We start from the raw sequence: 21315 nt of genomic DNA, 5'->3' as shown, positions 1-21315 counted from the left end.
CTGGGAGGTAACCGAAAATTGAAATTGGTGATATATTCACTTGTCTTGGACTCCAATACTGGCGTGCCTTGATGAGAATATATTTGTGAGAGCATGTGTTTTTTAGGGGGATGCACATTGCACGTAGGACACTGGATAATCATTACTCATTAGGATCGAAATATTGAATACTACGATATACAACTTAAGAACATTAAAGGCACCGACGCACCGGAATGTGAGTTTTTTGGGAAGATTTATTTTTAGATGAAAATCGGTTGCCTGTTGGTGATGTGTATACGAAAATTGATTGCACAACATGGCACGATTAAGGGCAGGCACGGCACGAATAGACAAAAAAGGCACGGCACGACCCAACCCGACAAAAAAAGCACGGCACGACACAACCTGACAAAAAAAGGCACGACACGATACGACACGACAAAAAAAGGCACGGCACGACACGACCCGACAAAAAAGGCACGGCACGACACGACCCGACAAAAAAAGGCACGACACGATGCGGCATGATTAATTAATGGGGCACGGCACGACACGACACGATTTTATAAAGGCACGGCCCGACACGGCCTGACAAAGCAAAATGGTCCACCACGGCACGACACGGGCACGGTACGGCACGCCATGGCACGATGAAGTAAACGGGCACGGTACGGCACGACACGAAGCACGGGTTGGCACGGAAGAAAATGGCACGGCACGGCACGACAGGCACGTTTGACACCCCTAAGTTTTTCTCCCATCTTTGCTCTGATTTGGGATCATGCCTCAGCACCACTTTGTTCCTTGCTTCCTATCAATTTTCCGAATTCATATTAGTGTTTTAGCCTTTTCTTCGCTATCACTATATATAGGTGGAGAAGACAGTTTCCGATACACATTTCCTATCAACAAAAACATAATCAATTCCATTTCAAAGCTACAAGACATAAAAGCGAAAAGGGCATTAACATACAAATAACTTCCCAAAATTCGCGGGGTGTAATTAAGTTTCTCGATAGTTAACTTCCTCCAAAAAATTTGCTAAACTTCAATAAACATGAGCAAAGAAACACTTGATTGCCTGTATCAAAACACTGATCATAGGGTAATAAGAAAAATGATCGAAACGAAACAAAAAAACATAAACTTAGAGTGAAGTTGGGAAAGTGTAGTAAGAGATAATAAAACATCAGTATTTACGTTTAATACTGTTGTTGCACCTAAACTCCAGTGTCACCAACATTAAGGTGAAACTAGGCTCTCAATATATGGATAAGACCGGTAAGAGTCTTTCAACAAATTTGGACCATTAAATGCCGAGATGGACGATTGAGATACCGCTCTTTCCTAAAATATGATATTGAAGTGCAAATAAGCCGGTCCCTTTGTTACGTCCGAGAGTACTTCTGTAAAGAACGCCAGTGATGTTACAATCTCATTCGTCCCTCGAGGTTGGTCCAATGACTAACTGCAACCTCACGCCTACTAGAGGATAAGCTCTGTCAGAAGCAAAATAGTAACTAGATTAACCACTGACAAGTACTGTGAACAGCCATAACTACACAAATAAAGGTACCCAAAGAACCATGTCGTGCAGGTTCCCTCCAGAGCTGCGCAAGTACAAGATTAGGTTCTTATGACATTACAATTGCAAAATAAACAGAGTAAGCTCTCATTATTGGACAAAGTTGTAACACGAAGGAAGTGCAAGTCTTCACTTCACAGAGACTACAATATAAGCAATTCGATTATGGGGATCACACGTTTTCATTCTCATTTCCTGAAAACATGTAAAACACTAACATAAGCTAATCCACGTAGAGGTGTCTAACGGGCCGGATTGGCACGGGCACGATTAATTTTGGCACAGTCCAAATGACCGAAGGATTAAAAATAACCAAAGCAAGGTCCCCCAAGCATTATAAAAAAAATGAATCTTCTTGCTTCCACCAAAATCAACATCGATTTTCTGCTAAGTTAGAAGAGCACAAAATAAACATGGACTCTACCCATTTCAGTTTCCAATACACATTTCCTATCAACAAAAACGTAACGAGTTCCATTTCAAAGGGATGAGACTTCAAAACGAAGAGGCATTCCATATCAAGAACATACATCAATAATGCATCAACAGTTGGGTTAACTGTCATCTTTCACTCATGTTCCCAAAATTTTCACAATAGTTAACAGATGGTTTTACCACATTTTGTTAAACATCACTAAATTAACATGAGCAAATTAAGGAACACTTCTGCAAGGTTGTATTATCAAACACTGAATACATCACAAGAGTACTAAAGCAAGGTAAACAACAAAAAGCAGAAACTTTAGGTAAAGTGCGCGAAAATCTAGCAAGAGATGAAAAAAAAGAAAACAATTTTACCTTTATTCCCTTTAATAATTAATGGTGTCGCCACCAGATTCCAGCATCAACACCAGTGTCAGGGTGAAACTAGGCTCTCAATATAAGGATAAACACTATAATTTGGAAAAAACCCACGAATCTTTAGATAACTAAATGTTCCATCATTGGGATTGTATCGAACTAAACGCATCCCGACAACCATTAAAACGTCACCATTGTTCAAAATGCACTTTGGTGTGAAATACTCACCACACAATGGATGTGTAACATCATGAATCGCAACCAACTTGGTCCAAGACTCTCTTATTCCATATTCCTTCATCACCCATAGATCAACATGAACTCCATGATTCCGCCACTGCCTGCAGAGCATACAGAGGTATCCACTTAAAACATCCATCGTCGAAAGAAAACCACCATTGCTATTATAATCAGGTTGCGAAACCTCCCCATACGTCTCTTTAGCCAAATCAAGAGAGACGATTAACTCATCACTGGAACTGCCCCTCACAGTCCAATGGAGCGCCCCACTCACAAATTTCCCTTTACCAGCCACAATAACAGAATTAGGACAGTCTGCTATCCTCCTCCAAGAATCAGCCCTTAACGTATACACCGCCACTTTATTTCGATGATAGTCCCTATTAGATCCACCCTTAAAAACTAACACCACCTTGTAATCATCAGTAGATGTGTCATAACCAAACCCACATGCCGGTTGCCAGTCATCCGGTATCGTAATACTGGGCAGCTTCCTAGACTTCTTCGTAGACGGGTTCCACAGGAATATGGTTTTCTTATCAGTATGGACGCACACCAACCCGTCACAGGAATCCTCAATCCAAAATCCTTTAGGATCGAAAGGGTAATCAACGCCCACAGCAGTATCAGATTGCTCATGCCGCATGATAGAAGAAATAGAACATGACTTGATATCGCAAAGGGGAACATTAGTTATTAGGAGGAGTCTATGGTGGGTATAACTAGAGTTCGAAGATACTATACTGAGGTGGGTTTTCACGATTTTCGGATCGGAAATCAAAGAACGCCATGATTTGCAAGCGCACCTGAATCGCAGCATAGACTTGATGGGAAGTCTCAAGAGTATTTCGACATTGATTTCATAAGGGAGATTTGGCAATGGCTTTGAACCTTCGGCCCAATCAGTTTTATGAAGTATCGGGTTTCTTTCTGTCGCCATGGATGTTGCTTTTTCTAGGTTTGGCACCAAAACCTAGTTGTAGTAAAATTTTACAAGGGTACAACGCTTTATACTTTGAGTCGAAACCCACAGTTTCCGCCTCGGCCCATTACAGGCCCTATCGAATATTTTCTGTAATAATTTAAATTGTTCATCTCGTAGAGTCCGCAAATTAATGGTTATACTAAAAATTATCTTGATTGGACATCAATAACTATGTCAAAAATTGAATTTTGGTTTAAAAAACGAATGGTCTAAGAAATGATATTGGCACTCCAAAAATTAATACAGACACTCCAAAAAACAAAGGAAAGTGGCTTTGGTGTGACGTAAACTATCCGTTACTGTCGATTTTATAAACCAAAATTTCAATTTTGATATAGTTCTTGATGTTCGATCAAGCTGATTTTTTACGAGAACATATAATTTTTCCGAGCTCTACAAGATGATCGGTTCAGATTACTGCAGTAAATGTTCAGTAGTCATGTATCAAAATCAGGGTAAATTAATTGTAGAAAACCCCCTCAATCTATCACAACGTGTTATTAAATGCCCTGCTATCTAAATAACGTCGCAATCCCAGCACCAATTTTCCTAAAACTACCCCAATGCGAACACTTTCTACGGATAATTTTAAATGATAGTAAAGAAAAATCCGGTAGTAACATATCAAAGAGCGTCATACAAAGACGACAAGCTCAACCTCACTACAATTCACCTCACAATTTTAAAAAAGAAAAGAAAAAATAACATGACAACAAACTCCTAGAAATAAACCTTGTTGGTAAGATAACAATAGCATGATGAAAATTAAAAAAATTATTTATGAGATAAGCATCGGAGGGCCTTCTGCAGACCAGAGGCGGGGTGATTCTCATTGTTTCTTGTCTTGTTGTATTAGGGTTTTGGCGAGATTATTCACTGCTGATTTCCGAGAATGTTGACCAGTTTATGCGGATTTTCTCCACGTGCAGAAGTAATATGGTTCTTTTAATATGTCCCGTGAATATGGTTCTTGTGATTGTCCCTAGTTTAATGATAATTAATTTAAAAATGTAAAAGTTATTATTGTGGGAAAATGAAGAGTAAAAGTAGAGACTCATCTCCATTGTGAAGTGAGTCGTCTAATATATATATATATATATATATATATATATATATATATATATACACACACACAGTCAGTCTCAAATGAGGAGTCCGTATTTTAGTTAAAATGCGGACCTCCTCATTTCTCCCATTTTCGGATTGAATTTCGATGATCCGAGTCGCTCAATGTGTTCAGAACATGATTTTAAGGGTACCAGCGAGAAATCGGCAAAAAAAAAAAAGAAGACCGGGAAGGTCTTCATTTGAGCAGTTTTTGTTTGAGCCGTTCGATAAAAAACAAACAAAAACTGCTCGGAAGGACTTCATTTTTTTTTGCTGATTTCTCCCGGGCACCCTTAAAATCACGTTCTAAACACATTGAACGGCTCGGATCATCGAAATTCGATCTGGAAAGGGAGGTCCGTATTTTATTAAAATGAGGTGGTCCTCATAAGAGCCGAACTGTATATATATAAATCAAGTCTCATTTTGTAGACTTATTTAGTTATTTTAGAGCTTGAATATTGAAATTTCCTGACACTTTACATTTGAATGTATAGAGAGTTTGATTGAACATGTTCTTGGGCATCTCCAACCCAATACTCTCCAAATTAATCGAGACACATGCATCCAACTGCAGTCAAAAACCAAAACTCACATCTAACAACTCCATCTGGAGTGAATTAATTAGTGTTAAACAGGGCTATTCAAATAGTTTTCGAAATAAAATTCCTGAATTTCCTCGAACTACTCCTTCAGGATTTCTGCACATGAATAGAGAATCAAGTTCCACATCATTACATCAAACACCTAAATTAATCATCATAAACAGCACATTGTGATCCAAGGTTTTTTTATTTTTCTTTTGATAACTTGATCATATCCGAACCAGCTTACAAGCACTTCATTATGATCAAAGTTGTCAAAACAAACTATGCAGCAACAAAGGAGTTAGCATTGACTACTCTCAACAAATATGATGTGATTCTTGTTTTATCGGAAAATGAAATCTCCATCATATGTGCTCTTGCTATGAGTTCTTGTATCTTTGCGGTTGTAAATGAGGCTACTTCCGTTGAATTATGAGCAAGCTATAGATCACACCTAACAAAAGTAACCAGTTCAATTTCGATTGTCCAAAAGTATTTTCAATGGTCTAGATTTGTTTAAAGACCCTTGCCGGTAAGAGTCTTTTAATAAACTTGAACCGTTAAAATCCAAGATGAACGATAGAGATACAACTATTTCCTAAAATATAACATTGAAGTGCAGATAAGTGGGTCCTTTTGTTATGTCCAAGTGTACTTTTGTTAAGAACGCCTTGGTCCAATGAAAATGATCGACCAATGACTAACTGCAACCTCACGGCTACAAGAGGATAAGCTCAATCAGAAGCAAAATAACTAGATTAACCACTTCTATCTTTCTTCAAAAAGAAATAAAAACGTCTCCAATCCATTTCTAGAGAACGAATGTGACATATCGAGGGAAGATTTTGTATTTTTTTCCATTTTATCCTCACTTTTAGTACTTTTTGAGAAAATTTTGGAGGAACCTATTGTATTTTTTAGAGATTTTGTCTCCAAATTTACTTTGGGGTCTATAACTATGGAGACCACACTTTCATTGTGGAGACAAAATCTCTAAAAAAACAATGGGCCTTCCAAGAATCTCCAAAAAAGTACAAAAAGTGAGAAAATATAAATTACAAAATCTACCCTCAGTATCTCACATCCATTCTTTATTTTTTGAAAAAATTATGCATTCTAGACCATTTTAATCTTCTCACTTCCACCAAAAAGAATATCAATGTTCGTCAAAGTTAGAAGCGCACAAAATAAACATGAATTTTGATATTGCAGTTTTCAATACTCATATCCTATCAACCAAAACATAGAATTGCATTTCGAGGCGACAAGACATTAAAATGAAAATGACATCAAGTATAATGCAATCAAGAACTTACAGTCAATATAAATGCATCAAACAGCTGACTTAAGAGAAGTGTCTTCTGTCATCCATGTTCTCAAAATTTTCATCAGTCTATTCCTTCGACTTTCCATTAGAATTGTCATAAAAGAATCAATTAGTGCCACCTTATCACCCCATCACGTTTAAGCATTGCCAAAGGTATAGGGAGAGGAGCCACAAGTTTATCAGTAGTTTAACGGATGGCTTTACCAAATTTTGGTAAACATCAATTAACATAAGCAAAAAAAAAAACACTTGTATCATCAACATTGAATGCATCAATGAGTGATGAAAAAACGGCGCCGTAACAAAAAAACACAGGCCTTTGGTAAAGTTGGAAAAGTGTAGTAAGCGATAAATAAAACATGTTCACCATGAATCGAAGTATGGTGTTACCACTAAACTCCGGTGTCAGCATCAGTGCCAGGTGTAACTAGACTCTCATTGTATTATCGTGAATCGCATTCAACTTGGTCCAAGACTCTCCTATACCATATTCCTTTATCACCCATAACTCAACACCCTTTACATCACAATCGCAGGGCACACAGAAGCATCCACCTAAAACATCCATTGTCAAATCATGACGAGAATGAACACACTCAGGTTGTGGAACCTCCCCATAGGTCTCTGTAGCCAAATCAAGAGAGACCAAATAATCTTCTCGGACCCAAGATTCAGAATCCAATGGAACGCCCCACTAGCAAATTTCCCTGGACCAATCAAATCAAAAGGATGAGGACACTGCCACACTGTTTTGCCTTTCCACGTTCGGGTTGTTCTTCTAAAAAAGCCAATGGCTTTCCCGCAAAAAATGAGTCAAATAAAGCCACATAAAGACGAAAATAAACTAATAAGCCAATTTTTTCGTTTTTATTCAAAAAAAAAATGAATTTCGATCAAAATTTTTTAGTTTTTAGATTCCTCTTATCATGAGGATGCAATAATCCCCAAAAAAGAGATGATAAGCCAAGTGATACGAAAAAAATTTGAATAAGGACAAAAAATAAGCCACTCTGGCTTTTTTGTTCAAACAACCTAAATTGAACCTGGAAAATTACCACCACCTTGTAATCATCAATAGACTCGTCATAACTTGAACATGGAACCTATGGAAATTAAGGAAAAGAAAAGAGAAGAGAAATTGAAGGAAAAATTTATTATTTATTAAACTTGAAAATTTTATTTTTTTCTCTTTTTCATTTTTAATTTCCTTTCTTTTTCCTGAGTTCCAAACAAAGCCTAAATTTCCTAGTAGACGGGGGTTCCATACGAATAACGTTTGTGATCGAAGAGCGATGCACACCAATCCGTTGCAGGAACCCACAATCCAAACTCCATTAGGAGTTTCATCAAAAGGAAATTCAAGACCGACAGTAGCATCACATTGCTCATACATAATAGAAAAAATAGAACATGACTTGAAATACAATACTAAGGGTAATTCTATATCCATCCGAGACCCAATCCCCAAGTTTGGCACGAAACCAAACATGGGAAAACCTTTGGAACAAAGCCCATATCTGTCGGCCTAAAAGCCCGGATAAGAACATTAAGATCAAACATCTAAGGGGCCTAAAAGCCCAAATAATGAGATAAATCCAAACCAATACAGCCCAAAACAAAAAACACTAGCAACAGTCAGCAGTTTCCGCCGCCCACACCACTAGTGCCGGCCCCGGTATTTGGGTTGCCCTAGCCCAATCTCATGTTTTGTTGCCCACTTACTATTAAGTCATATAAAATAAAATAGAAACATACAAGTACAAAAAAATCAAAATTTACATTGTTTTTTTTAGCTTGAATAACATCAAAAAAACAATATCAAAACGTAAACCCCGGTTATAGTGCTTTAATCTCTCTTGGGAAATGGTAGTTCGAAGATAAAAAAAGGGGGGGAGTTAGCTCGCTCAATTTATTTTAACTATGACATTTTTTTAATCATTACTCCAATATTCCTGTTTTGTTTGTTAAGTCTGGAAATTTCCAATGAAGTAATTTGATTTTTGTAATGTTATAGATTGGGAGGGAAGCAAAAAGAGGTAGAACAAAAATTGTGGGTCGAAAGGAAAACAAAAAGAGGAGAAAAACAAAAGATGGAGAAACAGAAAAGAAGAGGATTGGGTGTGGGCTGGGAGTCAAACTCTACCCAGCCGGAGTTTTCACAGCTGCAATGACCACTGAACCAAGCGGACAGTTTATGAATCTTTGGGAAACTTTTTTTATACTTGTCATCTATCTTAAATTTTTTTTTGCCTGAGAGCTTGCAGGGCTTACACCGGCCCGGCCCTGCACACCACTGCAAGCCACCACGGCAAAAGGAAGCTCCACCGCCAGCCACCATATCCAAGACTGCCACCCGGAGAGCCTCCCGAATGCCACCGCTGCCCCACAAGCCGTTAGGCCAAGAACCGAATGATCTTAGGCGAAACACCGGCAGAGGCTGTGGTGGGTGTAACAATCGTGAGGGCTATCAACACTGCTTAGGAGGAGTCTATGGGGGGTGTAATCGGTGTTGGAAGATGCTAATGTTGGATCAGGAAATCAATACCGGGCAATATCCAAAATTTCCTAGTAGACGGAGGTTGGTTTTCGCGAACTTTGGATCGGAAATCAAGGAACGCCATGATTTGCAAACGCACATAAATCCCTTTTTTCTTTGCTTCCGATAGATTGTGACATGATAGGTTCAGTTAAGTACTGCATTTGTGATGACGGCTGGTGGTTTTTGTTAATTGTTTTCGTTAACTACACGAATACTTATCTAATTGAGAAAAAGATTGTGAAGCTCCCTGACAGTGTTTTCCGCCCAGAGACTCGAATGAAGAGCTTATGCCACCAGGGATTGCAGTCAACAATGGATTGAGCAAAACTGGTAATTAAATCGAGCTGCTGTCTGGCTCTTCAGGCGATCGAGGAACTATTTGCTAGTAAAGGCTTCAAGACAAGTTGGCTCGATGATCTTTCACGTCTTGGTTGGGATCACTAGGGGTTATCAACAAGAACCCGAGAAGTATTCATCGGCCCTAAATAATCGCAGAAATAGCAAGTGGAAAAACAGCCCAACTATATGACGAATTCAACAGCCAAATAATCCCCAGGAAATAAAAATAAGCAGAGCAAAAGCAAAACGAACATCAATGTTTGTAAAAGTTAGAAGTGCACAAAATAAACATGGATTTTGATATTGCAGTTTCCGATACTCATTTCCCATCAACCAAAACATAGAATTCGATCCATTTCAAGATGATAAGACATAAAAATGAAAATGACATCACATATAATGCGATCACGAACTTATGTCAATAATGCATCAACAGGTGACTGAAGTGAAGTGTCCTCTGTCATCGATGTTCTGAAAATGACATCAAGTATAATGCAATCAAGAACTTACGTCAATATAAATGCATCAAACAGCTCACTTAAGTGAAGTGTCTTCTGTCATCGATGTTTTAAAAATTTTCATCTGCCTATTCCTTCGACTTTCAAAAAGTAGCGTCGTAAAAGAATCAAGTGAAACCTTATCACCCCATCATGTTTAAGCATTGCCAAAGGTATAGGGATATGAAGCCACAAGTTTCTTAGTAGTTTAACAGATGGTTTCTCCATCTTTCGAATTGTACCGAAGTAAACACACTTCCGTTGCAATGTCTCCATTCTTAAAATACAAATGGGTGGTGTGATACCTGTATTAACGTAAATCTCCCAGTGGATTCCGCACTATAACAAAGATTCAAGATCCACATCAACATCTAATCATCTTTAATGGCACATTGTGACCCAAGGTTTTTTTTCTCTTTTTTTGTTTTTATTTTTTTATAACTTGATGTCTGAACCAGCTTACAAGCACCTCATTGAGACTAGAGTCGTCCACACAATTACTATGTATCATGTATTGTTTCCTTCCATTGCTTTCCAACTAAACCACTCGCAGTAAGGCAATCAATGAATTAATTTCAAGCTTCTTACTGGTGACCATATTGCCAATTAATGCCCAATGCTTTCCTCATTCCTCCACCTTTACACACCTTTGTGGCTATATACAATACCCAATTAACCCTCCATTTCTAGACCATATTAATGGTTACTAAACTACTTTAACAGGCACACATTCATTCCAAACTGGCTTAAGGACGGCAAAAACATTCCAAAGTGGCTAGCTTAATTATGGACGGCAAAACACAAAGAGTGGAAGGTTTGGACTATCAAAAGGAGTTATCGGAAAACAAAACCTCCTTCATATGCCCTTGCCGTGAGTGCTTGTATCTTCGCGTTTGTAATGAGGCTATGAACAAGCTATGAATCACACCTAACAAAAGTAACCAGTTCTGGCTTTGTAGCCATCCGGTCGTGCAATTTTGACTGTCCAAGAGTATTTTCAATGGTCTGGATTTTCTTAGACTCGTACCGGTTAGAGTCTTTCAACAAATTTGGACCATTAAATGCCGAGATGGACGATTCAGATACGGCTCTTTCCTAAAATATGGTATTGAAGTGCAGATAAGCCGGTCCCTTTGTTACGTCCGAGAGTACTTTTGTAAAGAACGCTTGTGATGTTACAATCTCATTCGGCCCTCAAGGTTGGTCCAATGACTAACTGCAACCTCACGTCTACTAGAGGATAAGCTCTATCAGAAGCAAAATAGTAACTAGATTAACCATTGACAAGTACTGTGAACAGCCATAATTACACAAATAAAGGTTCCCAAAGAACCATCTCGTGCAGGTACCCTCCAGAGCTGCGCAAGTGCTAGATTAGGTTCTTATGACATTACAATTGCAAAATAAACAGAGTAAGCTCTCATTATTGGACAAAGTTGTAACACGAAGGAAGTGCAAGTCTTCACTTCACAGAGACTACAATATAAGCAATTCGATTATGGGGATCACACGTTTTCATTCTCATTTCCTGAAAACATGTAAAAACTAACATAAGCTAATCCACGTAGAGGTGTCAAACGGGCCGGACTGGCACGGGCACGACACGTTTAATTTTGGCACGGTCCAAATGACCGAAGGATTAAAAATAAGCAAAGCAAGGTCCCCCAAGCATAATAAAAAAAATGAATCTTCTCTCTTCCACCAAAATGAACATTGATTTTCCGCTAAGTTAGAAGAGCACAAAATAAACATGGACTCTACCCATTTCAGTTTCCAATACACATTTCCTATCAACAAAAACGTAATGAGTTCCATTTCAAAGGGATGAGACATCAAAACGAAGAGGCATTCCATATCAAGAACATATATCAATAGTGCATCAACAGTTGGGTTAACTGTCATCTTTCACTCATGTTCCCAAAATTTTCACATTAGTTAACAGATGGTTTTACCACATTTTGTTAAACATCAGTAAATTAACATGGGCAAATTAAGGAACACTTCTGCATTGTTGTATTATCAAACACTGAATACATCACAAGAGTACTAAAGCATGGTAAACAACAAAAAGCCGAAACATTAGGTAAAGTGCTCGAAAGTTTAGCAAGAGATGAAATAAAAACATCTAGTTTTACCTTTATTCGTGTCGCCACCAGATTCCAGTGTCAGGGTGAAACTAGGCTCTCAATATAAGGATAAACACTATAATTTGGAAAAACCCCACAAATCTTTGGATAACTAAATTTTCCATTATTGGGATTGTATCGAACTAAACACATCCTGACAACCATTAAAACGTCACCATTGTTTAAAATGCACTTTGGTGTGAAATTCTCACCATACAAATAATACAATGGATGTGTAACATCATGAACCGCAACCAACTTGGTCCAAGACTCTCTTATTCCATATTCCTTCATCACCCATAGATCAACATGAACTCCATGATTCCGCCACTGCCTGCAGAGCATACAGAGGTATCCACTTAAAACATCCATCGTCGAAAGAAAAACACCATCGCTATTATAATCAGGTTGCAAAACCTCCCCATAGGTCTCTTTAGCCAAATCTAGAGAGACGATTAACTCAACACTGGAACTGCCACTCACAGTCCAATGGAGCGCCCCACTCACAAATTTCCCTTTACCAGCCATAGGAATAGAATGAGGACAGTCTGCTATCCTCCTCCAAGAATCAGCCCTTAATGCATACACCGCCACTTTATTTCGATGATAGTCCCTATTAGATCCACCATTAAAAACTAACACCACCTTGTAATCATCAGTAGATGTGTCATAACCTAACCCACATGCCGGGGACCAGTCATACGGTATCGTAATACTGGGCAGCTTCCTCGACTTCTTCGTAGACGGGTTCCACAGGAATATGGTTTTCTTATCAGTATGGACGCACACCAACCCGTCGCAGGTAGCCTCAATCCAAAATCTTTTAGGAACGAAAGGGTAATCAACGCCCACAGCAGTAACAGATTGCTCATGCCGCATGATAGAAGAAATAGAACATGACTTGATATCACAAAGGGGATCATTAGTTATAAGGAGTCTTTGGTGGGTATAACTAGGGTTCGAAGATGCTAAACTGAGATGGGTTTTCACGAATTTCGGATCGGAAATCGAAGAACACCATGATTTGCAAGCGCACCTGAATCGTAGCAAAGACTTGACGGGAAGTCTCAAGAGTATTTCGACATTGATTTCATTAGGGAGATTTGGCAATTGCTTTGAATCTTCGGCCCAATGGGTTTTATGACGTATCGGGTTTCTTTCTGTCGCCATGGATGGTGCTTTTGCCAGGTTTGGGACCAAAACCTAGTTGTAGTAAAATTTACGAGGGTACGACTCTTTATACTTTACTTCCCTGGTTATTGTCGTACTCCATCAGGATTAGGGTAAATTATATAAGGGTCCCCTCCATCTATCACACCGTGTTATTAAACACCCTTTATCTACATAACATCACAATCCCGCACCTCAATTTTCCCAAAAATACCCCAATGCATATACTACTATCTTTGGATAAACTTTAGAACAACATGCATGAAGAAAATAAAAAAATTATTTCTGAGATAAGTATCAGAGGGCCTTCCTCGTACCAGGGGAGGGGTGTTTCTCATTGTTTCGTGTCTTGTAGTATTAGGGTTCCAGCGACATTAATCATTCATGATCTTAGGGAGCGTTAATTAGTTTAAGCGGATTTTCTCCACATATAATGTACATAAGTAATGTGGATTTTTTAAAAAGTCTAGTGAATATCGTGGTAAAATAGACAATAAAAAATAAAAACTCATCTCCAAGGTGAAGTGAGCTTAAAAATAAAGAGATATAAATCAAGTCCCTTTTTTCAGACTTATTTTAGAGCTTGATTAGAATGTCCTCACACTTTATATTTGAAGAACATATAGAGAGCGTGATTGAACATGGTCTTGGGCATCTCCAACCCAATACTCTCCAAATTAATCAAGACACGTTCAATTCAACTAGAGTCAAAAATCAAAACTTACACCAACAACTCCCTCTGGAGTGAATTATTGTTTTTTTTTTCCTCAGCAAATTTTTTTTATTAATCTCTGAAAGGATACAAAGATTAAAAGAAAAAGAGCACCCGAAGGAAAAATTACTAACCTAAAATTTCCCAAGACCCAAACGTTGATAGGAGACCAACAAAAATAGGCCAAGCCCAAACCCTAAAAAGACCCTATTTGCTAACTGCACCCAAAAAACAGCCGTCAACAATGAGATTCACTAGGTTTGGGTTAGCTTGTGCCAACTGGATGATAGAATTTGGACACATCCACAAGACTATTGGGACGATTCTCTTAGCTTTTTCTCAACAAGTATTCATCGGCCATAACTAATCAAAAAAATAGCAAAACGAGTGGAAAAACAGTCCAACTATGACAAAGTAACAGCCAAGTAATCCCAAGGAAATAAAAATAAGCAGAGCAAAGCAAGGTCCACATGCATTCTAGACCATTTTAATCTTTTGGCTTCCACCAAAAACAATACCAATGTTTGTCAAAGTAAGAAGCACACGTACAAAATAAACGTGGATTTCGATATTGCAGTTTCCAATACTCATTTCCCATCAACCAAAACATAGAATTCGATCCATTTCAAGGCAATAAGACATGTAAAATAAAAATGACATCACGTATAATGCGATCACGAACTTACGTCAATAACACGGTGTGATAGACGGTGCAACGCTTTATACTTTATGGCCCTAGTTATTGAATTGTCGTATGAAGATTAGGGTAAATTGTAGAAAACCCCCTCCATCTATCACACCGTGTTATTAAACGCCCTTTTTCTAATAATCGTCACAATCCCTGCACCAATCTTCCTAAAACTACCCCAATGCGTACACTCTCTATGGGAAACTATAGAACAACATGAAGAAAATTAAAAAATTATTTCTGAGATAAGCATCGGGGGGGACCTTTTGCCGACCAAAGGTGGGGTGTTTCTCACTGTTTCTTGTCTTGAAGTATTAGGGTTCCGGCGAGATTATACATTGCTGGTTTCAGAGAGAGTTGACCACTCTATGTGGATTTTCTCCACGTACAGAAGTAATATGAATTTTTTAAAAGGTCTCGTGAATATCTTTTGACTGTCACTAGTTTTATGATAATTAATTTTCAAATATAAAATTTATTATCGTGGAAAAATAAAAAATGAAAGTAGAGATTCATCTCCATTGTGAAAGTAGACTTGTCCCTCTGAGCATATATACACGAAAAATAGGGTGCTTGATTCAAACACCCTACACATATATACACGAAAAATAGGGTGTTTGATTTAAGCACCATACACTCATCGGATGCCATTGATTCTCGTGAGAGCCTCTTCGTTTTTTTTTTAGAATTTTTGGACGGCTCGGATCGGCTGTCCGGTGACCGTAGACGGCCCGGCGTGGCCGTCGGAACAATTTCGGTTGGGATGTGGTCGGTACGTATAGGTTTTCTGTGTCCCTCCGGAGTGAATTAGTGTTAACAGCGGTGTCTAATGAAAATCTGGAATCAATTTCAATGCAATAAACATGCACAAGGGCAATTCGAAAACTTTTCGAATTTAACAAATGTTTGAAACTTTTTGAATTTCACAAACTTTTCAATGCAATAAACAAGCCATCTATCATGCATGTTTGGAAAATTTTCGAATTTCCTGGACCTACTCCTTCAGGATACCAAATAATCAAGATCCACATCAACACCTAATCATCATATATAAGCGGCACATTGTGACCCAAGGTTTTTTTTTCCCTCTTCTTTTCTGTTTTTTTTTTTTTATAACTTGGTGTCCAAACCAACCTAAAAGGACCTCATCGTGACCAAAGTTGTCAAAACAAACAACGTATCATGTATTGTTTCCATCGATTGCTTTCCATCTAAACCAGTCGCACTAAAGGCAATCAATGAATTTCAAGCTTCTTTTTTTTGCTAAGAAAAAAGGATTTATTAATCTTTATAAAGGATTTCAAAGATTAAAAGGATCAAGAGCACACCGGCACAAAGCAGAAACAAAAATCCAAGCACCAAATTGACCATCAACTATTGCCAAAGCCCAATGCTTTCCTCATTCCTCTACCGTACACGCCATTGCGGCTATACATTCATTCCAAACTGGCTTATGGACGGCGAGAACACAGAGAGTGGAAGGTTTGGACTATCAACAAAGAATTTAGCATTGACTCTCAATGCATTTCCTTTCAACAAAATCGCAATGAGTTCCGAAATTTCCAAATTTTCATCTACTTGTAACTTCAACGCCCCATCATTTTAAGCATTGTCAAAGACACAAGCAAGTGAAACCACAATTTTGCTAATTAAACCTCGCTAAACACGAGCAAAGAAAAGCTTTTGTGGTTGTATTATCAAACACTGAATACATCACCAGAGTACTAAAGCAAGGTATAAACAATAAAAAGCAGAAACTTTAGGCAAAGTGCGCGAAAGTGTAGCAAGCAACAGAGAAATCAAAACATCTAATTTTACCTTTGTTCCCTTTAATATACGGAAAAGATATAGGTACCGACGGATTTCCCACCGAAATCGTACCGACGGCCTCACCGGGCCGTCTCCGGCCACCGGACGGCCGATCCGAACCGTCCAATAATTTTATAAAAAAAAACCGAGGGGCCTTGGGCGAGAAACAACGGCATCCGATGTGTGTAGGGTGTTGGATCAAACACTCTTTTATTCGTGTAGATATGTAATTACAACGGCATCCGATGTGTGTAGGGTGTTGGATCAAGCACTCTTTTATTCGTGTATATATGTAATTACAACGGCATACGATGTGTGTAGGGTGTTGGATCAAGCACTCTTTTTTTTGTGTATATTACAACGGCATCCGATGTGTGTAGGGTGTTGGATCAAGCACTCTTTTTTTTCGTGTATATACTACACACATCGGATGCCGTTGTTTCTCGCGTAGGGCCCTTCGGTTTTTTTTTTTTTAGAATTATTGGACGGTTCGGATCCGCCATCCGGTGGCCGGAGACGGCCCGGCGAGGCCGTCGGTACGATTTCGGTGGGAAATCCGTCGGTACGGATAGCAGCACTCTTTAATATATGTGTTGCCACAGCTTCCAACGTCGACAGTACCCGTTTCAGGGTGAAACTAGGCTCTCAATATAAGGATAAGCATTACAATACGGGAAAAATCCGTGGATCTTCAGATAACTAAAAGTTCCATCATTAGGACTGTATCGAACTAAACTCTCCTTGACAACCAATAAAATGTCACCATTGTTCAAAATGCACCAAAGTGTGAAATACTCACCGTACAATGGATGTGTAACATCATGGATCGCAACCAACTTGGTCCAAGACTCTGTTTTTCCATATTCCTTCATCACCCATAGATCAACATGAGCTCTAGGATACTTGCAGAGCATACAGAGGTATCCACTTAAAACATCCATCGTCGAAAGAAGACCACCATCTCTATTATAATCAGGTTGCGATACCTCCCCATATGTCTCTTTAGCCAAATCAAGAGAGACGATCAACTTACTGGACCCGTCACTCACAGTCCAATGGAGGGCCCCACTCACAAATTTCCCTTTACCAGCCATAATAATAGAATGAGGAAAGTCTGCTATCCTCCTCCAAGAATCAGCTCTTAATGTATACACGGCCACTTTATTTAGATGATAGTCCCTATTAGATCCACCATTAAGAACTAACACCACCTTGTAATCATCAGTAAATGAGTCATAACCTAACCCACATCCCGGGGACCAGTCATACGGTATCGTAATACTTGGCAGCTTCCTATACTTCTTCGTAGACGGGTTCCACAGGAATATGGTTTTTTTCTTACCAGTATGGAGGCACACCAACCCGTCGCAGGAACCCTCAATCCAAAATCGATTAGGAGATTCCACGAAAGGCCAATCAACGCTAGCAGCAGTATCAGATTGCTCATGCCGCATGATAGATGGAATAGAACATGACTTGAAATCGCGATGGAAATCCGTAGTCTCTAGGAGTCTATGGTGGTTATAACCAATGTTCGAAGATGCTAAACTGAGATGGGTTTTTGCGAATTTCGGATCGGAAATCAAAGAACCCCATGTTTGCAAGCGCACCTGAATCGCAGCAGAGACTTGACGGGAAGTCTCAAGAGTATTTCGACATTGATTTCATAAGGGAGATTTGGCAATGGCTTTGAACCTTCGGCCCAATCGATTTTACGAAGTATCGGGTTTCTTTCTATCGCCATGGATGGTGCTTCTTCTGGTTTGGGACCAAAACCTAGTTGTAGTAAAACTTTATAGTTTATGGCCCTAGTTATTGAATTGTCGTATCAAGATCAGGGTACATTGTAGAAAACTTCCTTCATCTATTTCATCTATCACACCGTGTTATTAAACGCCGTTTAATCTAAATAACATCACAATACCCGCACCAATTTTCGTAAAACTTCCCCAATGCGTACACTTTCTACGGATAACTTTAGAACGGCATGAAGAAATTCAATACTCCCGTAATTATTTTTGAGATAATCGTCGGGGGGCCTTCCGCCGACCAAAGGCGGGGTGTTTCTTGTCTTGTTGTATTAGAGTTCTGGCCAGATAGATTATTCACATCTCAGAGAGCGTTGACCAGTCTATATATAAAGCATTGTAACATAGATTTTTTCAAAGGTCTCGTGAATATTTTCTGATTGTTACTAATTTTATGATAATTAATTAAAAAATGTAAAACCTATTAAGGAGGAAAAATGAAAAATAAAAGTAGGAACTCATCTCCATTATGAAGTCTAAAATTATAGAGATAGAAACCAAGTCGCTTTTTGTAGACATATTTTAGAGGTTGATTGGAATATCCTGACACTTTAAATTCTTCCTATCAATTCTTAATTCCTAGCGGGTTCGTACTTTAGAGTTGGCAAAAGCCATGTATCATGGATCTTTTGGAAAATTTCCGAATTTCCTCGATCTACTCTGTAATCAATGCGCCCATGAGTGGGCAACTCAGGAGTTTTCTTGGGGAGCACAAGTGTTCTACGGTGGAAATCCAAAAGGGCAAATTCATGGCAGTGGTTTCAAGCTTTTTGGTTTCTCGTGGGAGGTTTCAAGCCCTTTGGTTTTTCCCCTGTTAAATCACTCCTGTTGTAGCCATGGAACACACGGGAAAAATCTCTATCACTCTTGTTGGTCTTAGATTGTGGATATGGGTGTATAACTCTGGTAGTATACACATCACCGGAGCAAGCTGGATTCGTGGGGTTCTCTCAAGCAAGCTCTCAACGAGGTAGAACGCCATTACCTGTCCGTCGTCGTTACTTCCAAGAGGTAATCCAAAATTGAACTTCCGCTGCGTCAATTTCTAACAGTGGTATCAGAGCCGCTTTAAGGTGTTCTCCTATTAAAGTATGTATTGTACTCATGCATCTCATTTTAGAACTCGAAGCTGTTAATACGGATGATACTGTGCTTGGTTCAAAAATGGTGATTTTCTGTATCATCTCAGTTTTGCGTCGAAATTATACATGTTGTAGTTGATAAGGCAAAGATCAGTTCTGGAAAGTTTGAACAGATATTATGGGGCCATTTGGCCGGAATTAGTTGTCAACACGGGTTGACGGAAACGAAAGGACATGACACAAGGCACGGGAAAAAAATTATTAGATAATTTGTTTTGTGACTCGTAAATATAATGTGATTAATTAACAATAATTTTAGTTGCAAAACAAGGCATTTTAGTTTCATAATTTATAAAAAATAAGTTTTTAAATTGGAACAACTAACAATAAAAAAGGAAAAAAACTAATTTTAAAGAAAAACCTCCATGTGATTCAAACTCAAGTCCTATGGAACTTGTCACACATTACAAACCACCAAGGCCACTAGTCATGTTATGTTTTTACTTGGAACAACTAATAATAAATAAGAAACAAAATTAGTTATAAAAAAATAATCTCTATGGGGTTCGAACCCAAGTCCTTGAGGACTTAACACACATATCAAACCACCAAGGCCAAAAATCTTGTTGTGCTTTTAATTGGAACAACTACTATATATTATATAATTTTATTCTATAAAAACGGGCATCTTGTACAGTAGCCAAACAATTGCAACACAATTGTGACGATCCATACCGTTCATTTTGTTGTTCTTGGTGTTTTAATCACTCTCACAAATTTTTCGGGTCTATCGGGTTTTGGAAGCCCTTTCATCGGGACGTAAATTCATTAATAGGAGATTTTTTGTTATGTGCGATCAAGTATATAACGATAACCAATTTACTTTATTTCTTGCACGAATGATATAATCACTCCCACATAAAAGGTAGACGGTTCAAATTTTCAAAAAACAGCTCTGGCGACCCTCAAGTGGTGCATTATAGGACTTTATTGCCTTTGGAAGCACCGAATGTGTTCCGATCATGTGGTTTCCGACATCCGATTCTCACCTATTTAGGGGAGAATGATAAATTTAACAAGATCTTAAATAGTAACGGTTTAGATCGAGCATTCGAAAAAATGAGTCTGCAGCTACCTTTCAAATCTATATAACTAACTTATTTGGTTCTAAACCAATGTATTCCGCTATAGTCCAATGTATGGTAGCCACACGATTGCGACACAGTTATGACGATCCATACCGTTCATTTTTTTATTCATAGTGTTTTAATCACTCTCGCAAATTTTCGGGTCTATTAGGTTTTGGAAGCCCATTCATCGGGATGTAGATTCATTAATAGGAATTTTTTGTTATGTGTGATCAAGTATATATGATAACCAATCTACTTCATTTTTTGCACGAATGAAAGCATGACCTGTTTAACACCTCTAAACGGGCACGACACGATTAAAAACGCCACGACCAAGTAAAACAGGCATTGCACGAAGCACGACACGATTGAAAAATGGCACGAAACGACACGATCAAGTAAACGGGCCAGCACGGTACGACACGATTAAAAAACAGGCGAGCACGGCACGACACTACACGATTTAAGTAAATGGGCCCGGCACGGCACGACAAGACATGATTTAAAAACGGGCTGGCATGGCACAACATGATTTAAGTAAATAGGCCCGGCCCAAAACGACACGATTGAAAAACAGCGCGGCACGACACGACACAATTTAAGTAAATGGGCACGACACGACACGATTAAAAATGGCACGGCACGACACGATACGATTTAAGTAAACGGGCACGGTACAAAGCACGGTTGGCACGGAAGTTGAATGACACGGCACGGCACGGCACACACGTTTGACACCTCTAGTTCTCCCTCCATTACTTTCCAACTAAACCACTCGCAGTAAGGCAATCAATGAATTTC

At 38.8% G+C, this 21315-nt stretch overlaps 4 protein-coding genes across 4 annotated transcripts in view; all 4 read right to left on the bottom strand.

The window, feature by feature from the left end:
- Window positions 1-7010, bottom strand: part of LOC131318052 (glutathione reductase, chloroplastic) — a 60887-nt gene extending 53877 nt beyond the window's left edge. Inside the window, exon 1 of the mRNA XM_058347842.1 lies at window positions 7007-7010. The gene's annotated coding sequence lies outside the window, so the exon portion shown is untranslated. The remainder of the gene's footprint in view (window positions 1-7006) is intronic.
- LOC131318060 (F-box/kelch-repeat protein At3g23880-like) lies at window positions 2371-3602 on the bottom strand. Its single transcript, XM_058347853.1, has one exon. The coding sequence runs from the start codon at window positions 3546-3548 to the stop codon at window positions 2424-2426; it is 1125 nt and encodes a 374-aa protein (XP_058203836.1). The 5' UTR covers window positions 3549-3602; the 3' UTR covers window positions 2371-2423.
- A 5144-nt stretch (window positions 7011-12154) lies between the features above and the next one.
- Window positions 12155-13304, bottom strand: LOC131317041 (F-box/kelch-repeat protein At3g23880-like). The gene has a single exon (XM_058346620.1). The coding sequence runs from the start codon at window positions 13283-13285 to the stop codon at window positions 12155-12157; it is 1131 nt and encodes a 376-aa protein (XP_058202603.1). The 5' UTR covers window positions 13286-13304.
- Window positions 13305-17120: 3816 nt separating this feature from the next.
- Window positions 17121-18238, bottom strand: LOC131317040 (F-box/kelch-repeat protein At3g23880-like). The gene is made up of 2 exons (XM_058346619.1): window positions 18105-18238; window positions 17121-18006 (listed from the first exon to the last, which is right to left on the bottom strand). The coding sequence occupies exons 1-2, from the start codon at window positions 18236-18238 to the stop codon at window positions 17121-17123; spliced, it is 1020 nt and encodes a 339-aa protein (XP_058202602.1).
- Between the last annotated feature and the right edge of the window lie 3077 nt (window positions 18239-21315).

The sequence above is a fragment of the Rhododendron vialii genome, chromosome 2a (genome assembly GCF_030253575.1).
Source record: "Rhododendron vialii isolate Sample 1 chromosome 2a, ASM3025357v1".
NCBI classification, from domain to species: domain Eukaryota; kingdom Viridiplantae; phylum Streptophyta; class Magnoliopsida; order Ericales; family Ericaceae; genus Rhododendron; species Rhododendron vialii.
This window is presented reverse-complemented; position numbering and strand designations above follow the sequence as displayed.